The 23191-nt window shown below is 33.8% G+C and overlaps 4 protein-coding genes across 9 annotated transcripts; 2 read left to right on the top strand and 2 right to left on the bottom strand.

The window, feature by feature from the left end:
- Positions 1 to 2499: 2499 nt before the first annotated feature.
- LOC142546786 (uncharacterized) lies at positions 2500 to 5109 on the bottom strand. Of its 5 annotated transcripts, none has more exons than XM_075654679.1 (7): positions 5024 to 5109; positions 4065 to 4164; positions 3921 to 3983; positions 3745 to 3792; positions 3581 to 3634; positions 3015 to 3072; positions 2500 to 2769 (listed from the first exon to the last, which is right to left on the bottom strand). In XM_075654679.1, the coding sequence occupies exons 2-7, from the start codon at positions 4131 to 4133 to the stop codon at positions 2726 to 2728; spliced, it is 336 nt and encodes a 111-aa protein (XP_075510794.1). In that variant the 5' UTR covers positions 4134 to 4164; positions 5024 to 5109; the 3' UTR covers positions 2500 to 2725. The 5 variants fall into 5 exon arrangements, with proteins under 5 accessions (XP_075510794.1, XP_075510796.1, XP_075510797.1 ...); XM_075654681.1 differs by lacking the exon at positions 5024 to 5109 and adding an exon at positions 4773 to 4899; XM_075654682.1 differs by lacking the exon at positions 5024 to 5109 and adding an exon at positions 4768 to 4895.
- A 939-nt stretch (positions 5110 to 6048) lies between these two features.
- Positions 6049 to 9627, bottom strand: LOC142546784 (uncharacterized protein At1g01500-like). Its single transcript, XM_075654676.1, has 2 exons — positions 8701 to 9627; positions 6049 to 6784 (listed from the first exon to the last, which is right to left on the bottom strand). Exons 1-2 carry the CDS (start codon positions 9355 to 9357, stop codon positions 6554 to 6556), a joined length of 888 nt encoding a protein of 295 aa, XP_075510791.1. The 5' UTR covers positions 9358 to 9627; the 3' UTR covers positions 6049 to 6553.
- A 5453-nt stretch (positions 9628 to 15080) lies between these two features.
- On the top strand, positions 15081 to 17324 carry LOC142546783 (heavy metal-associated isoprenylated plant protein 39-like). Its single transcript, XM_075654675.1, has 3 exons — positions 15081 to 15287; positions 15586 to 15661; positions 16773 to 17324. The coding sequence occupies exons 1-3, from the start codon at positions 15282 to 15284 to the stop codon at positions 17183 to 17185; spliced, it is 495 nt and encodes a 164-aa protein (XP_075510790.1). The 5' UTR covers positions 15081 to 15281; the 3' UTR covers positions 17186 to 17324.
- Positions 17325 to 19996: 2672 nt separating this feature from the next.
- On the top strand, positions 19997 to 22908 carry LOC142546781 (UDP-D-xylose:L-fucose alpha-1,3-D-xylosyltransferase MGP4-like). Of its 2 annotated transcripts, none has more exons than XM_075654674.1 (4): positions 19997 to 20647; positions 21559 to 21720; positions 21943 to 22158; positions 22200 to 22908. In XM_075654674.1, exons 1-4 carry the CDS (start codon positions 20159 to 20161, stop codon positions 22368 to 22370), a joined length of 1038 nt encoding a protein of 345 aa, XP_075510789.1. In that variant the 5' UTR covers positions 19997 to 20158; the 3' UTR covers positions 22371 to 22908. The 2 variants fall into 2 exon arrangements, with proteins under 2 accessions (XP_075510789.1, XP_075510788.1); XM_075654673.1 differs by having other exon boundaries at positions 19998 to 20647; positions 22264 to 22908.
- Positions 22909 to 23191: the final 283 nt, after the last annotated feature.

The following is a 23191-nucleotide window of genomic DNA, read 5'->3' as shown; positions in this document are numbered from 1 at the left end:
TTGTACTATATATACAATCATTCAACTAAGGTTCAACATCTAGCTATCAATGTTCATGCACACATAATCTCTCGTCATCTCCTCGACCCTGATACTGTCCCACCTGTTGTCATGCACACATAAAAACACGACAACAGCCGGATAATTCCGGTGAGAATATAATCCCAGTATAAATCAATGAACATGCAATCATATAATCAATATAAAGCATGAAACAGATATCAGATATATATATCAAGTCTGAAATATAATTAATATCAAACTATCAATTATCCTCGTGACTCCACGACTCAGACTAGACTCAATCCTAGTCTAGGGATCCCGGTTTTCAGACGTTGGTATTCCTATATCGACCAACAGTAATAGAAGAAACTCCGATTCTATCCACGTCGATATAACCAAACATCCGGTGTCTTGACCTATCCGTCACAGACTGTGGCACTATCGCCAATACACTATCTTGTGACATCGTGCAATGTGCCCGTGGCGATCCCACCACTATCAGGCACTTCTGTCACAAGATCACTCGTCTAATACTCATCTAATACATGCTTCCTATAAATCAATAGAACAGCATATAAAATCAAATCAATGCATATAACAACAATAAGTATGTGATTTAGGGAAACCCAAGTATATCCTACTTGAGTCGATCTCCCAATACCACATTGACTTATACCTTTCTTTTATTGTAGTTCGGACGTCGTTCCTGTCTGGAATTCAAAATCTGTCAACCCTCAATCTGGCAATGACAATATCAATAATACCATATCAATATACCGCCCAAATCAGTACCAATCTGATTAATCTGGATTTAATTCAAAATCAACGGCATAATGGCACAATCCCGATATCCCGGTCAATACAATCTCAACAGATATTAATTACAATCCATAACCAATATCCAATACAATCGAAAATCAATCAACAATCCAAATCTGTCCAATATCAACCGATATATTCTGAAAAATCATAACAATTCCATAATCAATCTGTTCTTTGATCTGACTTCGATTCTACAATGTCTAGTATTCCCAGAACACATAATAATGATCAAATAACCGTTCTTCCAATATTATACTTTCAAATGATAACAGAACTCAATAAAACTTACGTCCTGTTGTAGCTCGTGTCTAGAGGAGCACGGTACTGTGTCCGGATTCAAATTCTGATAACTGGATCTTGAAAAATCAATTTCCAAAGCTCCAAAATAACTTGAAGATTCTCCAGAGAATTGTCTCGTTTTCTTATTGAAGAAGGACATGAAAATGTAAATGTATATACCAAGTTGCATGGTGGTGACAAGTGTCCCACTCAATTTTTCATATTTGCACTTTAGTCCCTCAATTCTTTACTATTTGCAATTCAGCCCTCAATAATTACGAAATTGCCATCAAATTTAAATCAAGTATTTTTCCACTTAATTACAATATTGCCATCAAATTTAAATTAAGTATTTTTCCACTTAATTACAAAAATGTCATCAATAATATTTTCTTTTTGGGGTCTCATAAAATTGATAACATCTCGGGCCTTAAAAAAAAGTATGCTATTTCAAATGTTCAATACACAAGCGTAACTCCTTAAAAAAAAAAAAAAAAAAACGTAACACCATTCAAGAACTATTTTATCACTTAAACAATGAAAGCTGCGGCCCTCTCCTCACATTTTCTTTCGAGTGACAAAATTGATAAGGATCGATCGATATTAAAAGCTTAGATAAGTACGTCATATTTTTTGATGTAATTCATCGAATTTATAACTTATTGTCATCAGTTTAGTACTTATTTCTTCTTCGATTGGTGGATAAGGAACAGCGAAAACGCATCAAAGAATCATAGATCGATCAATCTTTGAATTTCTAATCAGTTAAGCATCTCTACTCATGACGACGATCAATAGGTCACACCTACAAAACAATCTCAGTGATTTTGAATTTTAAACATGTCTATAGCAACAAACTCAAGATCCTCCCATTCAAATTATTCTTCTAAGCTTAAAAAAACACTTGTAAATTCGGTTTTGGCATTTGGATGAACGCTGAAAAATGTTTGTTTTTCTTAAATAGAAGTAGAAGAAGCACAAGCCCATAACCCAAAAAATTCTAACTTCCAAAAAAATACTTTTGCATTTTTTAAACTGCTTTTGGAACCGAACAATATACATTTTAAGAAAATCACTCAAAAAAATGTTTTTAATATGATAATTTCTCCAACGAAAACGGATGCTGAATATAACGCCTCCAGATGATAATCTGTGTCACCTAAACGCAACGTTATTAACATTAACCCGAGAAGTTCAACAGCAGGAATACATATTCCTTATCTAGCTATTTATTCCAAGTTTAGGTGCAATCGATTTATTACCAGACATTGGCAGCTAAATGACTAATTTGCTCCTCACATTTTTCACAGCGCTTGCAGTGGAAACGTGACAAGCATCTGATCGGCTAAATTCAAGCCTAAACACGGTAATTTAAGTGAAATGAGATCCCAAATATACCTCTAAAATCCCAAATACTTGTGTACTCGTTGAGTGATGGCAAAGGGGAAATAGTCTACAACAGAAACAAGATTAGTAAGAATTGTTGATCAGGGAGAATACAGCACATAGATACATTCTTCCCCAAATATAACAGGTTCTTGGCAAATTTTATTTTATCAGAAATTTACTCCGCTAGTAACTATGATGCAGGTAATGCTACACCAGGATCAACAGCAGCTACTCATTCGTTTGTAGGCGCATCATCTGATGAAGCAGTATTACCATCTACATATATAAAACAAACAAAAAAATTATGTACTGTAATGATCCCAACCAATTTCCACTAGGGAGAGATTTTTGTTTCAAGTTTTTAAGGTATTCTATTTGAGTGCAAAATATACGAGTCCTTGAACTCTATTCTCGAGAAAAATCAAATTATAAAAAACTTATACAAAAATTGCTAGTTATTCTCAAAACATTTTGAGAATTTAAACATGATCCCTATGGAAGAGTATAGCAATCAAGCATACCTTCACCTTCTGATGGAGCATAAGGAGATTTACGATATCGGGTTTGTTGTTGTGTTGGCTGGAACACGGAATGCAAAATGAGATAGAATGCGTCAGCAAAGTGGCATAAGAGAAATTAAGTCATGAGCTAACATCAGGATCATGCCCAGCACGTAGAGGAAAATATCATAATGAGATAGAATCTCAATCACAAGTTAATTCTTAATCTAGTAATTCAGGAAGGCAATTGATCAGTAGTCTGTACTCAAGCATCTGCAACTCGATGCATGGAACACTAACTGGAACATAACTAAATTCTGAAAACTAGCCACGAAGAAATTGAAACGATAGAATGTATTTTGAAAATTTTACATTCAGTCAAAAATATAGAGACAAAAAAGAAAAACTCAACAGTTCAATACATCTGCTTATTCTTTTTTTTCTTTCTCAGGTATAAACCATGATAAGGGGAGAGCAACTGGACGAGCTATTGATGTGTTATCAGCTTTCGGCAAGCACTCATAATCCCATAAATAAATTAAGGAAGCAGGTGATACCCATTTAGATTATTTAAGACTTATATATACCTGTAACTTAGGCCGAAGAGCTTCTAGTGGCCCTTTGGGCTTGTCTGCACCTTGCTGTTGTGACAAGATATGGATAATTATTTAATAGCCATAAAGGCACAAGTGTGCCAAAATTGCAAATTCTGAGTAAATAACAAATTCGTCCAAACATCAACAAAGAGTACCTTGTTCAAAGCCCAGTCAGCAGAGTCAAAATAGGCTCTTTCATGATCCTGGCATCAAACGTTCACGGAAAAGATTCCTTAGGTTCTTAATAAAAGTGTTGTCATCTTTTTACTTTATTATTAATAAATTATCGTTTCCTATAAAAAAAAAGTGTTGTCAAAGGTTATGGTTATACCTTTGAAATTAGTGGTGGTTTCTTGGGGATAATTCCACCATATTTCTTCTTAACAGCTTCCTCCTGCAAGAATTTCATTTCTTATAAGAAAAATGGCATGAATATAATTGTAAGTGTGACATAATAACATAATTAGAATACAACCTCTTGCTTTGGTGATGGCATGGACTTGTCAGCATCTGTTCGTTCTTTGACTTCCTCAGTGCCCGACATATTCTTCCCACAAACAACCTATAAACAAAACCTGAAACGTATGCAAATCACCAATGCCATTAGTAATCTGACCGGAAAACTATTATTTCAAAGAAACATTTTATGAAAATATAGGACCTTTCAAAGTTCAAACTCATGAAGCAATGACATCAGGTCCTACACGGTCACCCTTCAACATTGGGACTAATAATATATACCATATAATAAGCTACATATCCGAGGATTGATCACTGTAGCAAGTGGAAAATACATCTTTCATAATTTGAACTTCTTAAATTATGTAACGACAAGCAATGCAACAGTTACATTTCTCAAAATGCACTCCCCAAATAATCCTGTGCTCATTGATAATTCAATAGATTTTTAAAATTAACTTCTCGCGGTGACAACTATCTTCCAATAGTCATAGTTTCACAAAAAGCCCAGTAACAGAAGTAGATTCTGCAGATGTCAACATTTCAAATAAAAGAGTCGCACTTTCAATTAGTTGATAACCAATTTGTAATCAGACTTCACCAAATTATGCATGAACTTAGAAAAACTCACACATCAGCATCAGTTTGAGCGAAATCCCCAACAACTTTCAAATAAAATCAATTACATTATCAACTGTCTGTCGAATATATTCCCAAACCTCACATTTCCGTTCAATTGACTTCAGTAGACATCGGATAACCCAGATCCTGATTGATCCAAACAGAAACTACGACTAAAATCCGTCCTTGTACATCTCATGATTACAGAAAACATGCAAAAATCTGGGAGCGGAGCTAGAATATAGAAAATTCAATAATGAGCGATTAATCGAGACATAAACCAACAAATTTCAGAAATTAAAGCATAGCCGAAAGTAGTAATTAAAAAGGGAGATGAAAACACGTAATGAATACCTGGAAGCAAGACCGTGAACGGGAGAAAGAGAGACTGTTCGCGTAGCAGAAGACGCTGTATTTATTAGGGATATTCAAAATTTGCCTGTCATTCCATAAATATTATTATAAAAATTATCTCATCCACTTCAATAATAATAATAATTCTTATTATTATTATCTTATTCTAATTCATGAAATATTATTGTCACTTTTGACCTTAGAAAATATCAAAATATCATAATAAACTATTATATATTTAGAATTATTAATAACTAATAATTCCAAATAATTGCAAAAAAAATCATATAAGAATCATTTTTAAATTGTAATTTATACTATACAATTTCTGTACAAAATTATCTCATACATTGTATACGTAAGATTTAATTTACATGCACAAAATTGCAAATAATAAAAATAGCAATGGGTGTACAAGTAAATTCTCTGTCTTGACCTCCCATTTTTGTAATGGGGTTAAACTAAAATTAATAGGAATCTAATCAGAGGATAAATGAAATCGCATGTCACCTGTTCTGTTCTACATGTTCTAATTTAGTGATCATTATTTTTCAAAAATCCACTTTTGCATTTGGGAATATAATAGATTTTGATTATATTTTTATTATTATATATGAACAATATACTTAACCTTATATTCACATCTTACTTGTTATAAATATATTCTAATTAACATAAAATAACATATAAACATGTAATTAGTGGAATTGAAACTTATGAATCAACTTCTCTGAAACAACCAAAATATATTTGAAATCGATCGATCCAAACGATACCTTAAATGATTGGTTTTATTATATTCGTTTGCTTCACTAAATATTTGAATATGGCAACGACACTCTTGAGAATTTGATAAATTCATAATATTTGTTCAGAAATACAAAACACAAGCATGAAATGACTAGCACCTAGTCACCTACCGTATTTTTCAATGTTGCAAGAATACAAGCATCTCATGAACTCGATGGAAAACCTAAATTCATCACACCCTTGCAACATGAATTCAAAAATGAATAAACTCTTGCTCATACAACTCACAACGTTTATATATATAAATTTCATGGGCAGCGTACAAGAAAAATAACTTGTAGTGTATCAGGACTACTTATTTGAACTCAACCAAGAACAAAATTGATCAAAAAGATGGCGGAAAAGAAAATCCACCAAACGAACCTTCCGGAATACACCATGAAAAGAGAATATATACATATTACCAAAACTAGATACAGGTTACACCAACAAACTCATACACAACCCTTGTGTCCCGGCAAAACACTTCATAGGACTATGTGAAGGGCTTAGGGAACGAGAAAGAAAAACAGCATATCATCATTTCAGTATGCCGACTGTCTTTACCATAAAACCGACTGGCCAAGCAACCACCAATATTCACTGTAAATTAGCTGTATTGCGTGCTTTCACTTGCTTGTGTTATGGTGTAGTCCAGGTTTAATAAGATCTCAAAGAAATAACACTACAACCTATCCATGTTGCTGATCCCGGATCCCTTATAACAGAAGCTGTTGAGATCTAGAAAAACCTTCTCCTGAAACTCCTAGTTGTGGCTTGATATGAACGCATCAGTAAACCAACACCAATTCCAACTCCAACGCACATCCCAAGCCCTATCCCCACACCAACCCTTACACCAGCATTGAACCAAGAAAGTTGGCCATCTTCACCAAGGTACATGTCTTCCGAGTAATAGCTATCTCCAACTTTCCCATCAGACTCGTAGTCGTGTGCATCTGATTCCATTAACTGTAAAAAAGGTCACAGCGAGCAAAATTAAATAACTTAGACTTGGGGGGTGGGTGGTGTAATGCACTGGCTAGGGAACTGATGATTGATTATGCCCTTGCAAATACCCAGTTAGAATAATCATAAAGTTAATTCATAAATGAAACAAAAAACAATACTGTGTTGTTAGTCAACTAGCATCATCATATATCTATACAGGGTAAAAAATTAGGGTTGTACCCCTAAGGAGGGTGTGATTCCCATTCAAATGAAAAAATAAACATATAAGAAAAGTTTTTGTAATAATAAAAGTTACTTGTCTAAGATGTTCAATAAAGAAGTTGGATTACGTAACAAGCACAAATAAAAATTGATCAAAGAGAGAGATAGAAAGGTAATCAAAACAAGATCAAAAGGTAGTATAGTAAAGCACAGGTGAACATAGCTGGCGCCCCATAACTCCAGGACAAACTACCATTGCAGTGGACAAATCCATAAATTTGTCAGGATTCATAAAGACTATAATAATTAGTTTGGGCCTAGCCTATCAACTGCGGCTCAAAAAAGACTCAACTAATCTATTCAACTTTCATATTCTATCAGGACGATGAAGTGAGAAATGAGTATTAGAAAGTGTTGTTTATATCATGTGCGCATTCTGTCAGGACGATGAAGTAAGAACTGAGTATCAGAAAGTGTTGTTTATATCATGTGCACCCCCCCAAGGTGCCTCAAGCGTTTCAATCAATGTCCATAAATATCTACCACAATAATTCCAGCATCGCAAAATTTTAGGATAAAAAAATTCGATTCTTCGTTTTCTCCATTCTGCATATATTATGTTAAACCTTTAAATACTCTGCGATATGCAATGGCATAATGCAACACTACTACAGAAGTACACCCTAAATCAACGACGTATGGTTTTGGGTACATAACTAGGATTTGCAATTCCTCCCAAGTGACTCCTCTGCTTTTCCATAAAACATAAGGGTGATATCTATCTATCATTAGGACCTAACCTTATTTGAAGTAACTTAAGCAGACTATCAAGGCAAGGAATATTTTTTGGCATTAAAATGATCATGTGGTCATGTGAATGTGCAATCAGGCAATGCAAAAGCATAATTCATACTAGATCTAGTGTTGATGTTCCAAACACTAATGAAATAGGTTAATTAAACTTATTTATACACGATCATCAAAGAGCCATTCTTGGATTAATTTTGGCTATAAATAAATCTTTTTAATTAACAATGAATGTGTCTTCTTGCTCGCTATTTGAGAACAAATTCCACCCATCGAATCACATTCGACACCTCCAAACCCTCAAATCCAAGGACGCTACAATAATAGTTATATCTATGATGTTTAGGGGAGCTCTTCTGGGGAAAAAAAGGGAAAGTTAGTTTTTGCCGTTAGATCACATATCCCGTATCTCAACAAGAAAGGAAATATAATTGCTGCTAGGTTCATGGGTGGGACACCAGCCACAAACCCGCAATACCAGAGCCATGAATAAGATTCTGAAAGCTAGATCAACTAACTTAATCCAGGGCACACCATGTATGTTCATACTTCAATCTATACAACACTAAACTAAAAATACAATACCAAGACTAACTTTGCAGAAAACCAGTTCCAGGCATTAAAGCTGGAATCCTCCATCTATCATTAATAGCAGAAAATCAAAATCAGAGGTATTTGGTCCGGCTAGTGTTTTACTTTATCTTAAACATGGAGTTAATTCCCTCAATTTCAGCAGCAGCTAAAAACCTTTCCATTCTTTGTAACAGTTATCGATAATAAGAATAAGAATAATAATAATAATAATAAACAATTAAGCAACCCTGGCATTTTACTTGATGATGCTTTGAGAATCAAGTACAGCACTCATCATTTAAAGCTAAAAAAATAACACGACACTGTGACATTACCTGCAATTTCCTTTGCCGAACAAAACCATTGCTCAAACTGCTTTGTTCCTTTCCTGTCTCTTCTTCCTCAGGAATAGCATCGAGCATCCCTTGCCTCAATACCTTCCTTCTTGGACTGACCAAGATGTTTTTTGTCAAAATTTCCGGCACTCCTGAGCAGCATCCCGCTATGTAAACCTCGATAGATGGGGAGGAAACACCAATCCTCGGCTGCAAAAAGGCAGACCGACCATTCGCAATGGAGGTTGCTACATAACAATCCATGCTCCACCCAGACCCATTGGTCCAGGAAGCAACATCGGCTCTCTGCAACGAGCCACAGAGAATCAAATCCTCCTCTTCACAGACCTCAAATTCCGCAGGACCCGATATTTTAACGCTGTCGGTGCTGACATAAGTTACCTCTGATGCGTCCTTGTCGACACGATCGCGACGAAGGGAGATAGAGACGGCATCAGACGACTGAACACGGGAACCGTTAATCTCTAAGAAAACCCCAAGCTCTCGGCGGAGGTGGCGAAGCGTGAGTCGATCGGGGAGGCTGTCCACCGAACAAGGTGCAACACGGACGTAGAATAAACGGATTTCCAAGCAGCCCCCCGTGAAGCTCAGGGGTTTGTATATAGCTAGAGCTAATTTATCATCCTTGTAATCCATTTCAAAACCCCAAATTTCGGTGAGTAAAACTAACAGAATCAAGAAAATTAGGGTTTTGAATATGGAAATTCACTGTTTCGGGATCATAATAGAAATTTCAGGAGGTTGTAATCCAAAAATTTCAGGATTAGGGCAAATTATGATTTTTACGCTGGCTATTGTGGAGGTGAACAGGTGATTGTGAAATTGAAAGGAGGGAAACAGCGATTGGTGAAGAAGGTCGGCGTGCTTCTCACGCGTCAGAAACGGGTAAGAAAAGGAGATAATGAGGAAATTTGACCTCGCCAAAAACGGAATCGGTTTCTGTCGTATCCGAATCCAAATAAAAGCCCGTTTTCAAGCCGAGCTCTTTTTATTTTTCGATTTGTTCTAGTTATAGTATCTTACCCGTGCAAAGAGTATCTATCATTACGTAATTAGTTAAGTTTAGATTTAATAAATATTAACGTTTGAATAATCAACTAAAATTATTGATATAATACAATGAATATATTTAAATTTACATAAAAACTTGTGAGATAGTATCATGAGCATGGATAGATGTATTTGATGGTTATATTGGACTGTACCTTATGTCTTTTTTTATATAATTAATTAAAATTTCGGTTCATCCTCAAGACCCTAGTCCAGCCAGCCAATTTTCTTGGCTCCACGTCACTGCTTAGGGCATCAAGAATGCGTGATGACATGAAACTAGTAAAAAAAAAAGCCAATCGTAAGTACATTACACTTCGCATTGTATACAAGAGAGAAGAGATCGGATGATGTGACGGCCATTAAAATGCTTATGCGAAACAAAAATGCAAGTCATGAGTTAGCTTTGCCCTAGAATATGATGTTTTCATTTATTCGATTCGATTTATGTACCATCGGTCAAATAAATTCTCTTTTGTTTGTTGTTGCGCCATTGATTGACTATTACTTGTTTATTTATTTGATAATTATTTTATTACTTGTTTAGGATTTTAACTTGAACTACTAGTTTATCATTTAATAAATATTTATAAAATATTTTTAAAAAATTAGATTTTTGTTAGTTTAATTTTTATTATTGATGTCATATTTTAAATTTAAAATTTTAAAGAATTGATAATTGGACTATGTTTAGATAAGTAATTTTTAAAAAAAATTAATGTCTTATTAGTTGAAAAAAAAAACTTACAATATTTATTTGGAAAAATTTTTATAAAAAAATTTATCAGGTGATTTGTATAGATTTTTCGGCGTTTATTCGATCGACATTGCTTGAATATTTGTTTATGAGCAATTGATTCTTGAATCTTGATTTTTTGTTGTTGAGTCATTGATTGACTATTACTTGTTTATCTATTTGATAATTATTTTATTACTTGTTTAGAATTATAACTTGAACTATTTCAAAATGGAACATCAATCTGCTGCAAAGAAAGGAAAAACATTGATATTCTCTTTCTTTAAGAAGAGAAATCGTCAAGCTAGTGAAGACACTTCAATTTCTATCGTCCTCGCAATGCAACATCAATCGAGTGAAAGTCTTCCATTTCCAAATATCCAAATTCCTTCAATTTCCTATCATAAAGACGATCATCAGTCATCATCTAATTGTATTGAACGAGATCAGGGGAAAAAAACAGATATGTAAATATCATGTTAATGTACGATATGAGATAAGACGTTTATATCTAAATATGTGGCCTTATCAACCAGATATGTTGGAGTATCCAAGTACAAAATTTGGAAGCCAGAATTATCGTTTTCATAAAAAATGATTTCAAAAATTTTATTGGTTGGAGTATTCGACTTCAACAAATAAGTCATATTGTTTCTATTATTTTCTTTTCCTGAATGATGTTAATTCATCTAATATATCGGCGCTTGTCAATAAATTATTTGACAATTGGAAAAAAGGTCAACCAAGGAAAAACATGTGCTTTTCTTGCCCATATTGGTTTTGCAGCTTCTTCGCCTCATGCTATGTGTGAGATAAGGGCTGAAAATTTGATGAGACCCTCGTAACATATTGATAAAGCGATGTATGCACAATCTAAAAAGGAAAAAGAGACTGTAGCTTGTTCGTTGGCTAGCACTTAAAGGTTGTAAATTTAAAGGTAACGATGAATCTCTATCTTCATCTAATCGTGGAAATTATCTTGAATTAGTAAAGGCTTTTGCAAAAACGAGTATAGAAATTGATGAAGTTGTACTTGAGAATGCTCCAAAAAATGCCCAATATATCGCTCCAGAAATTCAGAAAGAGATTTTACATATTATGGCCAATAGAGTATGACAGATGGTTCGTGAATAAGTTGGAGATAAATGCTTATGTATTCTTGTTGAGGAAGCACGAGATATATCTAAATGAGATCAAATAGCCATTATCTTGAGGTTTGTGAACAATAATGGAATTTTGACAGAAGATGTTTTGCCATCAAAAGTGTTAATGACACTACCTCAATGAATCTGAAAAAAGAGATATCAAATGTTTTTGTTCATCATAATCTCCATGTTATGAAAATCAGAGACCAATGATATGATGGTGCTAACAATATACGTGGAGCATGTAATGAACTTCAAGCACTATTTCTCAAATATTGTCCATGTGCATATTATGTCCACTGTTTTGCCCATCGTTTACAACTAACATTAGTTTCTGCAGCTAAGGATGCTAGTGTTACTTGGGGATTATTTTCTCATTTGGACAATATTGTCAATATTGTCACTTCTTCTACTAAGCGCATTGCTGAATTACATACTGCACAAAGAAATGAAATTGAGTATATGTTGTCAATTGGAGAACGTGATTCTGGAAGTGGTGCCAATCATATTGGTAATTTGCAACAAGCAGGAGCTACTCGTTGGAGTTCTCATTAAGATCCGATAAAAAGCTTGATAGGTATGTATACTGCAACTTGCAAAGTTTTTGAAGTTCTTAGTGATCATTCTCCAAATGGAAAAGCTAAGGCTCAAGTTCGGGAGATTTACAGAAACATGGCAAGCTTTGAATTTGTGTTCATTTTGCACTTAATGCATAAAATTATAAGAACAATAGATACTCTTTGTCAAATCCTTCAAAAAAAATCTCAAAACATTTTGACTGATATTACATTTGTCACTTCTATCAAAATTAGCCTTCAATAACTTAAAGAATGCGAGTGGGATGAATTTCTTCAGGAAAGTTAAAGTTTTTTGCTCGAGAAATGAAATTGATGTGCTTTACCTTAATTTTTTATATAAGATTGGATGTTCCCGTCAGCAAACTACAATAAAGCATCATTACCAATTTGATGTTTTTAATGTAACAATAAATTTCATTTTGATGAAGCTAAATACTCGGTTCAATGAGTCATCGGTGAAACTTCTTTCTTTTAGTACAACTTTAGATCCTAAAAATTCATTTGAATTCTTTAAAAGTGATGATATTTGCAAACTTGCAACAAAGTTTTATCCTGTAGATTTCACAGATCAAGACATTGTTGCTTTGGAGTATGGATTGATACATTATAAACTTAAAATTTGAAGGTTTCTACACGTATTGTGTTGTGTTAGTATTTGACTGAGAGTGGACGGTCAAATGTTTACGTTATGTCGACTAGATTGATTCATCTTGTTTTGACATTACCTGTGTCTACCGCCAGTACTGAGCGATCTTTTTCAGCAATGAAGCATGTGAAGACGGCACTTCGTAATAATATGGAAGATGTCTTTCTTGCCGATTGTTTGACACTCTATATTGAATAAGATTTAGCAAACAAATAGATGTAAATTCTATTATAGATGAATTTTATGTATTAGAATCTCGTAGAGTACAATTTCGTTGAACAATATAATGTAATTTTTTTAATAATAGATAACTTATTATATTGAATTCAAATTCTCTCAGGCTCATAGTTTTTGGATCTGTCCTTGCTGTGTACCTCTATCGTTTTTGAATATAATTGTTTTTGAATATAATTATGTTCTAGATCGGATTAATTTAACATTTTCACTCTCACGCCCGCATTTAAATAGATTTTGTGCAGACAGTACGTAGGCATGCATGTGTGGGCTTGTAAGAGCAGGACAATGAGTCGATCATAGGACCCTGAAAGAATTTATGCCTCAGTGGTCCACTTTTATGTTTAGTGCAGATATATAGGCCGGCCATATTTCTGTCATAGCTTTTGAAATTATTGGAGAGTATTTAATATACATAGACAAATCTTTTCTTGCATATAATACTTTATATTGGATGATTTGTAAGATATTTTGTGAATGTATAAGTTTTATGGTGATTATATTTAAAAGTAAAAATATATATCTTGACCATTGACACAAAATTTTTTATCTAGACATTAATTATCCGAGTAATATCTTGTTATCGCTTTCTCAAAAATGGTTAAAAAGTAGAAAATGAAGTCAAAGAAAATGGTTGGTGAAGACGTGTGAAATAATTAAAGAAAATGAAAATTTTGTTTTGTCAACCGAATGTAAAATCAGGAGGGGGAAAAAAACAATAATTTTCTTACTCCCAACTGGTGTTTTTAAAATCGAATTGGCCTATTTGACTGAATCCGACCACATGTTTGGTTCGGAACAAGTTTTATAAATGTTTTTACGATCAAACAGATCAGAATAGGTCAAGGATCAGTCAGACAAGTAGTAAATTGGTTAAAAATCGGTCCGATTCACTTATTTTTAATTATTTATTTATTTAGAATTTGATTAATTTCTTATGTTCTAAAAAACATATTTCTTATATTTTAAATGTTTTTTGTTACATATGTGATTATTTTTATTTTACTTTTTTTTAAAAAAATATTTTTGTAGTGTTAGAGCTTATTTAATTTATTTTTGTAATATATATATATTATTTATATATATATTTAAATTTTTTAGAATTTAAAATATATTATTTATTATATTATTATTTTTAATAATATAATAGTTGTTTTGTCCAATTGTGTCTGATTAAATCGTTTTTTTATGGTAAACTAGTTCGATTATTGATGCAAAAAAATATATGTGAGGAATACAAAAATGGTTATTTTATCTATTAAATAATATATAAAATAAAGACAAAAACTAATGTGAGATGGTTTCATGAGTTGTATTTTGTGACACTGATCTCTTATTTAGGTCATCCATGAAAAAATATTACTTTTTATGCTAAGATTATTAATTTTTATTGTGAATATCGGTAGAGTTGACCCGTTTTACAGATAAAGATTCGTGAGATTGTCTTACAAAATACTTACTCTAAGATAAATTCGAGAGAATTCAAATTGACGAGAAAAAAAATATTGTTCAAAAAACGAAAATCTTATCAAATAATACGATTTGTTAAAATCTAGATATGTATTTTCAGAACAATAATAATTACTCTATCAATCGACAGGGAAAAAAACTTATACTTGAGTATAAATAAACAAATGAAAAAGAAGGACAATCAATGTGTATAAATCTGGTCTAGATATGACATCAATCTAGGCCGTAAAGTTAACTACTTTTATGCTTTCATAAAAAAGAAAAAATAGTTAACTACTTTTATTAATGGTGGTTGAATCATCAATCATAAACTTCAATATTTTAAAGGTAGATTTACGTAGGTGAACTGTCGGTATGCTATCTCCTCTCTGCTCTCTGAAAGACTCCCTTCAACTCGAGTACTGGTTTTGATTTATTATACATATATTGTGTATATATATATATATATATATAGATATACATATATTATTTATTTAACATCAAATTGTCAAAATATTATAATTTGGTAATAATCTCGTCTTCTTTATTAGACCTGTCTTTTTCTCGCTCTCGTCTCTATATTTCTCCCGAGTCTCATTTCCCATCTTTTTAAGCTTTATTTGTAACTCGCACTCTTTTGCTTTTTTGAGTTGCCTGCCTCTTCCTTGAGGCATCGACTACATTTTTCAGACAGAAATATTATCCGAAAAACCCACAAAGAAATGAAGGTTTGATTGCATTATTCTTCACTTTTTGTTCGGATTCTTTGTGGGATTTCTTCATTTTATTTTGGGTTTCTTTCTTGTTATACGCTTCGTAGAGTTCAATGGTCTTTTCCCATCAAAAGATTGTTAGCTTTAATTTGGTTCGATGTCATGCAGTGTATTATGTGAATCTGTATAATTTTGTAGTTTTGAGCGGTCGTCGAAAGTTGCGTGTCGTTATTTCTTGGCTTCTTTTATTTCTTTTTGTATTGTTCATTTAGAAATTAAACATTTTGCTATCTGTTTTTATATTTTGTTGCAGAAATTTGTGCTGAAGTTGGATTTGGCAGACGCGGACGACAAGAGGAGGGCTTTGAAGACTGTGTCCACTCTTGCTGGTATTTTGAAGTTCTTCTAAATCTTTAATATCTGTTTTAAATCTCTGTTTTAATTACGAGTACGTACTTTAGTTCAAATTAACTCTCCCGGAAATTATAGCTCGAAAAGGTTCTGGTTATATAACATCATCAATACTGTCAGGAAGGCAAAATTTTGAGCTTGATACGAGAATTTTTCAGCGTGGAGCTAGGAAAAGTTCTCATCAAGTTGTTCTATGTATCCGATTTATCGGATTTATGCCGTCGTGTACTAGTTTGTTGTGTGCTTTTGATCATATACACGACCACTGAAAAACACGGACCTATATATGTGAAGCATTGTTTTATGTTGTATCTGGGATTGGTGTAATTTGTAATGTTTTATGGGAATTCGGAAGTGATTAAAGTAAATATTGCAGTTGAAAAGTTTCTTAAAATGTTATTTCAGTGAAAGTAAACTTGTAGATTGCGTAGATACCTCAACCGAATGGTCCGGAATCCGGAATCGTTGCGCTGCCTGCCTTTTCAAGAAAATGATAATATAGATGTAAATCTGTGTTTTGACATTCCCCTGCTCTGAAAATGACTTTACTTTCTCGCGTGATCACTTATTTCAACAAAGGGTGATCAACTTTATGCAAAGCGACCGTTCTTGTCAAGTTTCTCTTTATAATTACGATCTTTGGGTTGCTTATATGTTTTTGGAGCGATTAGTTGATCTATATGAACAACCTTAATTTGACAGCCGTAGAGTTTTGTATGCGGTGATGCAAAATTGTTGATCTCTACTCAGGCTGCTGAGGGTAAATTTGAAAAAATGTGAGAAATTTGCATCCATTTTTCATGTGTTTTCTATACCACACTTTTAAGTTAGCTGTGCTGGTTGCATTTATTACTGTTTGATCACGTCAGATTGGTATGTGTCTTGCATGATCTTCCGATGTCGTGCCTCACTGATCTTCCCCGTGAAAGACTTAAATAAGTTGTCGTGTCGTAATAATTGTTCTCACCGTCCCGTGTAATTGTCTGCTTGCCATAGATTTGAGAATGCTATATTTGGCATAACAGCCATCACTCGATCTTATATATTATGTGACCCTTACTCGAAACTTTTGGAGCACCATTGTTACAGGCATTGATGAAATCTGTATCGACATAAAAGGGAAGAAACTAACAGTAATCGGGACTGTCGACCCCGTGACCGTTGTTAGCAAACTGCGCAAAAAGAATTGGCCAGCCAACATAATCTCAGTCGGTCCAGCCAAAGAACCGGAAAAAAAGCCAGAGGAGCCGAAGAAAGAAGAAGCTAAGAAAGAGGAGACAAAGGAAGAGGTGAAGAAGGACGAGCCTAAGAAAGAGGAGTCGAAGGACGAAGCAAAGAAAGACGAACCCAAGAAGGAGGGCGAGAAGAAGGCCGAACCGGCCGTCCTCGGCACAATCATGCCTATGCCATACAGACCGTATTACCCCACGATGAACACATACTACTATATGCAGCAGCACCGCAGTATCGAAGAGAATCCAGATGCTTGTATTGTCTTGTAAGCAATCTTGCTCTTTGTATCGGGTTGATTCAAATTCAGCTCAACGACTTAGTAATTTAAATTTCATCCTGTTGTCTACTAAAGAATTTCACCTTGGAGTGCGTAAATATAGATTATAAATTTTTATTAAATTTACTTTACTCGTCATTCTTGGTTTTTAGTTTATGCATCGTTCTCTTGTGCTTCGCTGGAAAGTCCAAGTAGTGCACAATTCTTGGTTTGTTTCTTGATGGAGACAAATATTAATTTAGGGGGTTTTTAATTCTGGCAAGTTGCAAATGGAAGGAATACTTTCCATTTGTTTCTCCTTGATACATATAATTTATCGTATACATGTGAGGGCATGTGTCCCCACATGGTTTAGATGGACAAGATTCACGTATATATGTGATTTTAAAAAAAATTAATGTACCCCATGTATGCGTGGCTAAATTTGGGCCTTTGATTCTATCATAGGGTAGTGCCCCCTACATGTATGATGGAATAAACCGTCTGGAGGCGATTTTATACCGGGTCTCGAAACCGATCTCGTTCCAAATTTGTCACATTTGGTGTTAGATCAGCAAAAGTTTCTCATAATCACGATACATGAAAAATGAGAATTTCACGTAATAAACACTTGAGAACAGATTTCAAGCCTATCCTCTACTTTTTTGGGGAAACTTTGCCCAACCATCTCAAATTGATGTTACACAAGAGGTATACAAAGATGGTCGGTCTTGTAGGGCATACCCGAGGACAAAAGAAATTTGGCTGAGGTCCCCAAAAGATTTAAGGTTGTAAATCTTCATTAGTTATCTTTTAATTTTGTTCGCATTTTGTGAAAGTTAATGACCTAAGAATGTCTTTAATATTTAATAACATTATTGAAGGGGACAAGGCCATCTAAATTTCAGAGTGACACATCTTATCGAGTTATTGACATGATAGACCACCAATTTGTGAAGTCAATAGAAATAGTGTGAAATAATATACAGAGTTTTTTTATAAAAAAAAATCCCCCAAAAATAAAAAAATAAAATTAAATGTGAAATATGTTATAAAATTAATATTTTTTTACTCATATGAATTGAAGTTTAAACTTAAATCATATCATCTTAACAATTTGATTCACCTTTCACTTAAGATGGTAATCTCAACAACGTAGATTAATGATGTTTTGTTAAGGATGCAAAATGGATTTTTGTATTAACTGTGTTTAAAATAAGAAAGTGATTTGTCACATTTTCTTATTTTTCGATGAATTATTTTCCCTTAAGGTATGCCACCCTTTCAAGTACACAAAAATTTCTATAAGACGGTTTTACGAATTAATTTTGTGAAACGGTTTTCCAACTCGATGCTCCAAAAAAAATATAAATGTCAAAAGTATTATTTTTCACTGCAGTTACTCACATGTATAAATAATCATGTAATTTCATTATTATTCTATGATCTGATGTGTTCTCCATGGCCCACTAAATTAGTCATTGCCTATATAATTGAGAACTTCCACTTTTCATGACCAAACCAAACAATGAGCTTTGCTTTATTACTTTTGTTCGATAAAAAAAGAAGAGCTTTTAGTGTGTTATCATATCCAATCTCTGGTTATGGATTCACCGACAAATTATTAAGGGTTTCTCTTTTTGTTGTAAAATATAATAAACAAATTGTTTCGGGTTTTTGATAAGACAAATCACCACGGAAAGCAATACGCCTTTAATGCACCATTTTAATCTTTAGATACGATGGTGATGATCTACCAATTATTGTCATGGTTAACAAACAGATACTCTTATTTATCTATTTTTTATAAAGTTAAATAAAGTAATAGATCTCTCGTGGTTATCCGTCAACCATATCCATATTTATAATAATAATAAGTAATATTTTTGGTATAAAAATAATAATTTTTTATGTATGATACAAATAGGAGATCTGTCTTACAAAATTAACTCGTGAGAGCGTATCACAAAATTTTTTGTGTAAATAAATTTAAAATATTTAAATTAACTAATTTTCGGTATATTGGTGAAGTTTTATAAATTTCTCTCATACTTTTTTTATACAAAATATATTATAAATTTAATTAAACATTCCCATACTTCTTAAAGTTTCATCTAGATTAAACCACCACAACTATTTTCAATTTCTTACCCAAATAAAAATATTCATCGCCTAAAGTATTTATGCCTCGGATATATCGTTATTTTTTGCACATGCAACACGTGTGCTACGACCGCTAGTCATTAATTAAAGGAGACAAACACTTTTAAAGAAATTAATTTTGGTGTGGATGATAAAACCTCTTTTAATTTATCTAGAGTACCTCGTTATTCTTACATTTAATATCCTATCTTAGAATAAAGATCGATAATTATTTAAAACAACTCACCATTTATAATTTTTATTTTATTTATTTCTAATACATATATTTCATAGTAATACTTTTTTAAAAGTTATTTGTGCGCGTGCAACAATAATTAGTACTTGTGTTTGGTTTAGTGAATTAAATAAGCATAGATTAATAGCCAAGTATTTATATTTAAAATTTTAAGTTGTTTTAATAATCATTTTGACCCAGTTTAAGATCCAATTTTATGGATAACTATTTGATTAATAAAATTGGATCTTAAATCGGATAACGATAAATATTTGATTATTAATCTATCCTCATATGTGAATAAATAATGGGCTTCTTTGTGATTTGTACCAGAAATTATTGGGCTTTTATGGGCTAATGGTTACAGTGAGAAAGAAGGAACTCATGCTGCCAGCCCAAAATTCAATTAGCCACTTATCTCAGCCCATCATTTATTCGAAATCTCCGATTCATCTTCTCCAATTCACCTCATCTTACATCACAGATCCGATCACACCATCTAGTGCGTGTCAGTATGTGAACTCTCCGTTCGGAGTTTTTTCCATCCGAAAGCTTCTACACTGCAAAAATCCTTTTTTTTTTTTGAATTGAAGAGTTCAAAGCAAAGAAATGTCATCACAATTTCTACATCAAAGGCCGCAACAGAACGCTTCTACAGACCACTGCCAATTATCCCCTCGATCCCTGCAAAATTACCATAAACCCATTTCCTCCGCCCTTCTCAGCCGCCCGGCCTTGCTCCTCCTCCTCGCGCTGCTGGTAACTATAGGTGTACTGTTTCCTTATATTCAGGCGCCATTTAGCTTCGTATCCTTGAATTCGAGCTCAAACTTGAAGTGGCGCGAGTACACCTTGGCCGATGCGGCGGCTCGAGTGGCAAAGGATAATACTTTGATCGTTTGTGCGGTGAGCGAGGCTTACTTGCCGTTCTTGAACAATTGGTTGATTAGCATTGCGCGGCAGAGGCAGCAGGACAAGGTTTTGGTGATTGCGGAGGATTACGCTACGCTTTACAAGGTTAATGAGAGGTGGCCGGGGCATGCGGTTTTAGTGCCGCCTGCGTTGGAGGCGGTGGCTGCACATAAGTTTGGATCGCAGGTAGTTTATATCTATATATATTTCTTGTTTTGAGTGATTTGGAGCTTGATATAAATCGCCTTTCATGGAATAGCTAGTATATGATTTGTAGGATTAATTAACATTAATAAAGGCGTCTGGTACACTATCAGCTGTAGCCACTTAGCTTTGATATATATTAAGGATTCTGTAATTGTCTTCAGTTGGATAATGATATACTGATAGATGACATTGCTTATCGTTCAGACATAGCTTTTTGTGATATCCGAGTGCAACTCAGCAACTGGACTAAGCCTAGGCTGCTATTATCGATAATATTTTGAATTGTATTTGAACTTTCTTTATGAAATCTCTATGATTTGAGACTAAAGATCTTTGATATGATGTTGATGATAGAGTTCTGATATAGTTGGTACTTGGTAAGGAAATTATTGGTTAATTTTTTTTATAGAATGAGGGTGGAGGATTTCCTATCTATCTATACTACCTAACTAACGACCCAAGTGGGATTCGAACCCGAGACCTCACCCTGCCTCTAGGTATCTTGGCAACTTATTAGTTCATTTTGTATGTGTATTGTTTGGCGAGTCTTGGCTTGTCTTGTCTTCAATCATTGAAGTGTTGGTCTACAAGTTCGTTTCAAATAAGCTTTTGTAAAGTATAATTTGAGCAGCCAATAGTTTGACACAAAATTTGTGGGAATATAGTAGCTGTAATCCTTTGTAAGATGCCTTTCTGAATTTTGGTACAAAAGTGAGTGCTACAGAATAATATTAACCTGTTTTATGGTGGACTGGATGGTTTAAATACTTCTAAGACCAAAGGATTGTTCTTGGAAGCTATTTCTACCAATGTTTCTCTACTTCTAAAGAGCTACATCAAGATGCGAGTGTGCTTTCCTGGTGATAATTCCGGCTGATTACATGTTTCAGGGCTTCTTTAATTTTACAGTCAGAAGGCCCCGGCATCTTCTACAAATTCTGGAGCTTGGCTATGATGTCATGTACAATGATGTTGACATGGTTTGGCTGGCAGATCCATTTCCTTATCTGAAAGGCGAGCACGATGTGTATTTCACAGACGATATGGCTCATGTACGTTTGCTAGAATTGATTATAAATTCAAGCAGATTAATTTTATTAATTGCCAATCAATCTGTAGCTCAAAGTCTGCTTTAATTTAAATTTAAAATATGATTGTAGAATAATTTGTTCTTTTGTTTTTGAAGAAGAACAATTTCTTTTTTCTTTTTCACGAACTTGTACTCTTGCTTTTAACGATAAAATATCATTTTTTCCCTCTCTTTGAAATGCCAGGTGAAGCCTCTGAATCACTCTCATGATTTGCCACCTCCAGGGAAAAAGGGACGGACTTACATTTGCAGCTGCATGATCTATATGCGCCCCACCAATGGAGCAAAACTAGTTATGACGAAGTGGATTGAAGAACTTCAGTCTCAACCTTGGTCTAAAGCCAAGAAAGCTAACGACCAACCTGCCTTTAATTGGGCCTTGAATAAAACTGCTGACCAGGTAGGCACATAATGGGATTTTCTGTCAGGGCGTCAATCTAGGTCATGTTCTGCTGCTGTTGGTTCCTTGTTTTACTTGTGCATAATAACTGTGATTTCACTTTAGGTGGACTTGTACCTGCTTCCTCAGCAAGCTTTCCCTACTGGAGGTTTATATTTCAAGAACAAGACGTGGGTACAAGAAACCAAGGGGCTGCATGTTATCGTCCATAACAACTATATAGTTGGTTTTGAAAAGAAGGTAAAACGATTCCAAGATCATGGCCTTTGGTTGGTGGATGATCATTCCTCTGAGTCTCCACTTGGCCGATTATAATGTGTTGTAGGGCCTCCCTTTCAACCGGTGAATCGAGGATACAAATAATTTCACGGAACAAAACACTCATTCTTGACTTTGGAAGTAAGGGGACTCATCAAACTCTGGGTTCATCAGTCAATCCGACATGAGATATATCTGATTATGGTCTTAATTTTTTGTTGGCTAATTTCTATAGTATCGGCTACCAGTTTTATCCGCATTTGTCTCGACTACTGCAGAAGATATTATTGGAGGCGTATGTATCATTTGCTCGGGAGATTATGCATTCTTCATCATCGCACTACACTGACGCCTATAAATTTGTGGTTGTGGTGGTGATGGTGGTCTTCTGTCTACGTGCGCAAGTTTTGTGATTTATGTTAAAAGTAACCAAGTGTAAGTAATTTTGGACAAAAGTTGTGCACGCTGAATCCTAACTGCTAGTTATATGTATGTCTGTATGTTTATATGAAACACAACTTGAAACCGATATTTTTAAAATAAAATATATGAAACACGAGATATTTTTCTGCAACATCACATCATTTCTGCAGTTGGTCGAAATGACATATTAATAAATAATAAGAAAAATAAAAATCAGAGATTTTAAAATTTTTTTGTAAACAATAACAAAAATTAAATAAATTTACCAAAATATCAAACCATTTTTTTATAGCAATTTTCTATGCTACTCATTGAAGATAAATCTTTTTTTATTGAATTATGTCACATTTTA

This window comes from Primulina tabacum, chromosome 5 (assembly GCF_025594145.1).
Source record: "Primulina tabacum isolate GXHZ01 chromosome 5, ASM2559414v2, whole genome shotgun sequence".
NCBI lineage: Eukaryota > Viridiplantae > Streptophyta > Magnoliopsida > Lamiales > Gesneriaceae > Primulina > Primulina tabacum.
This window is presented reverse-complemented; position numbering and strand designations above follow the sequence as displayed.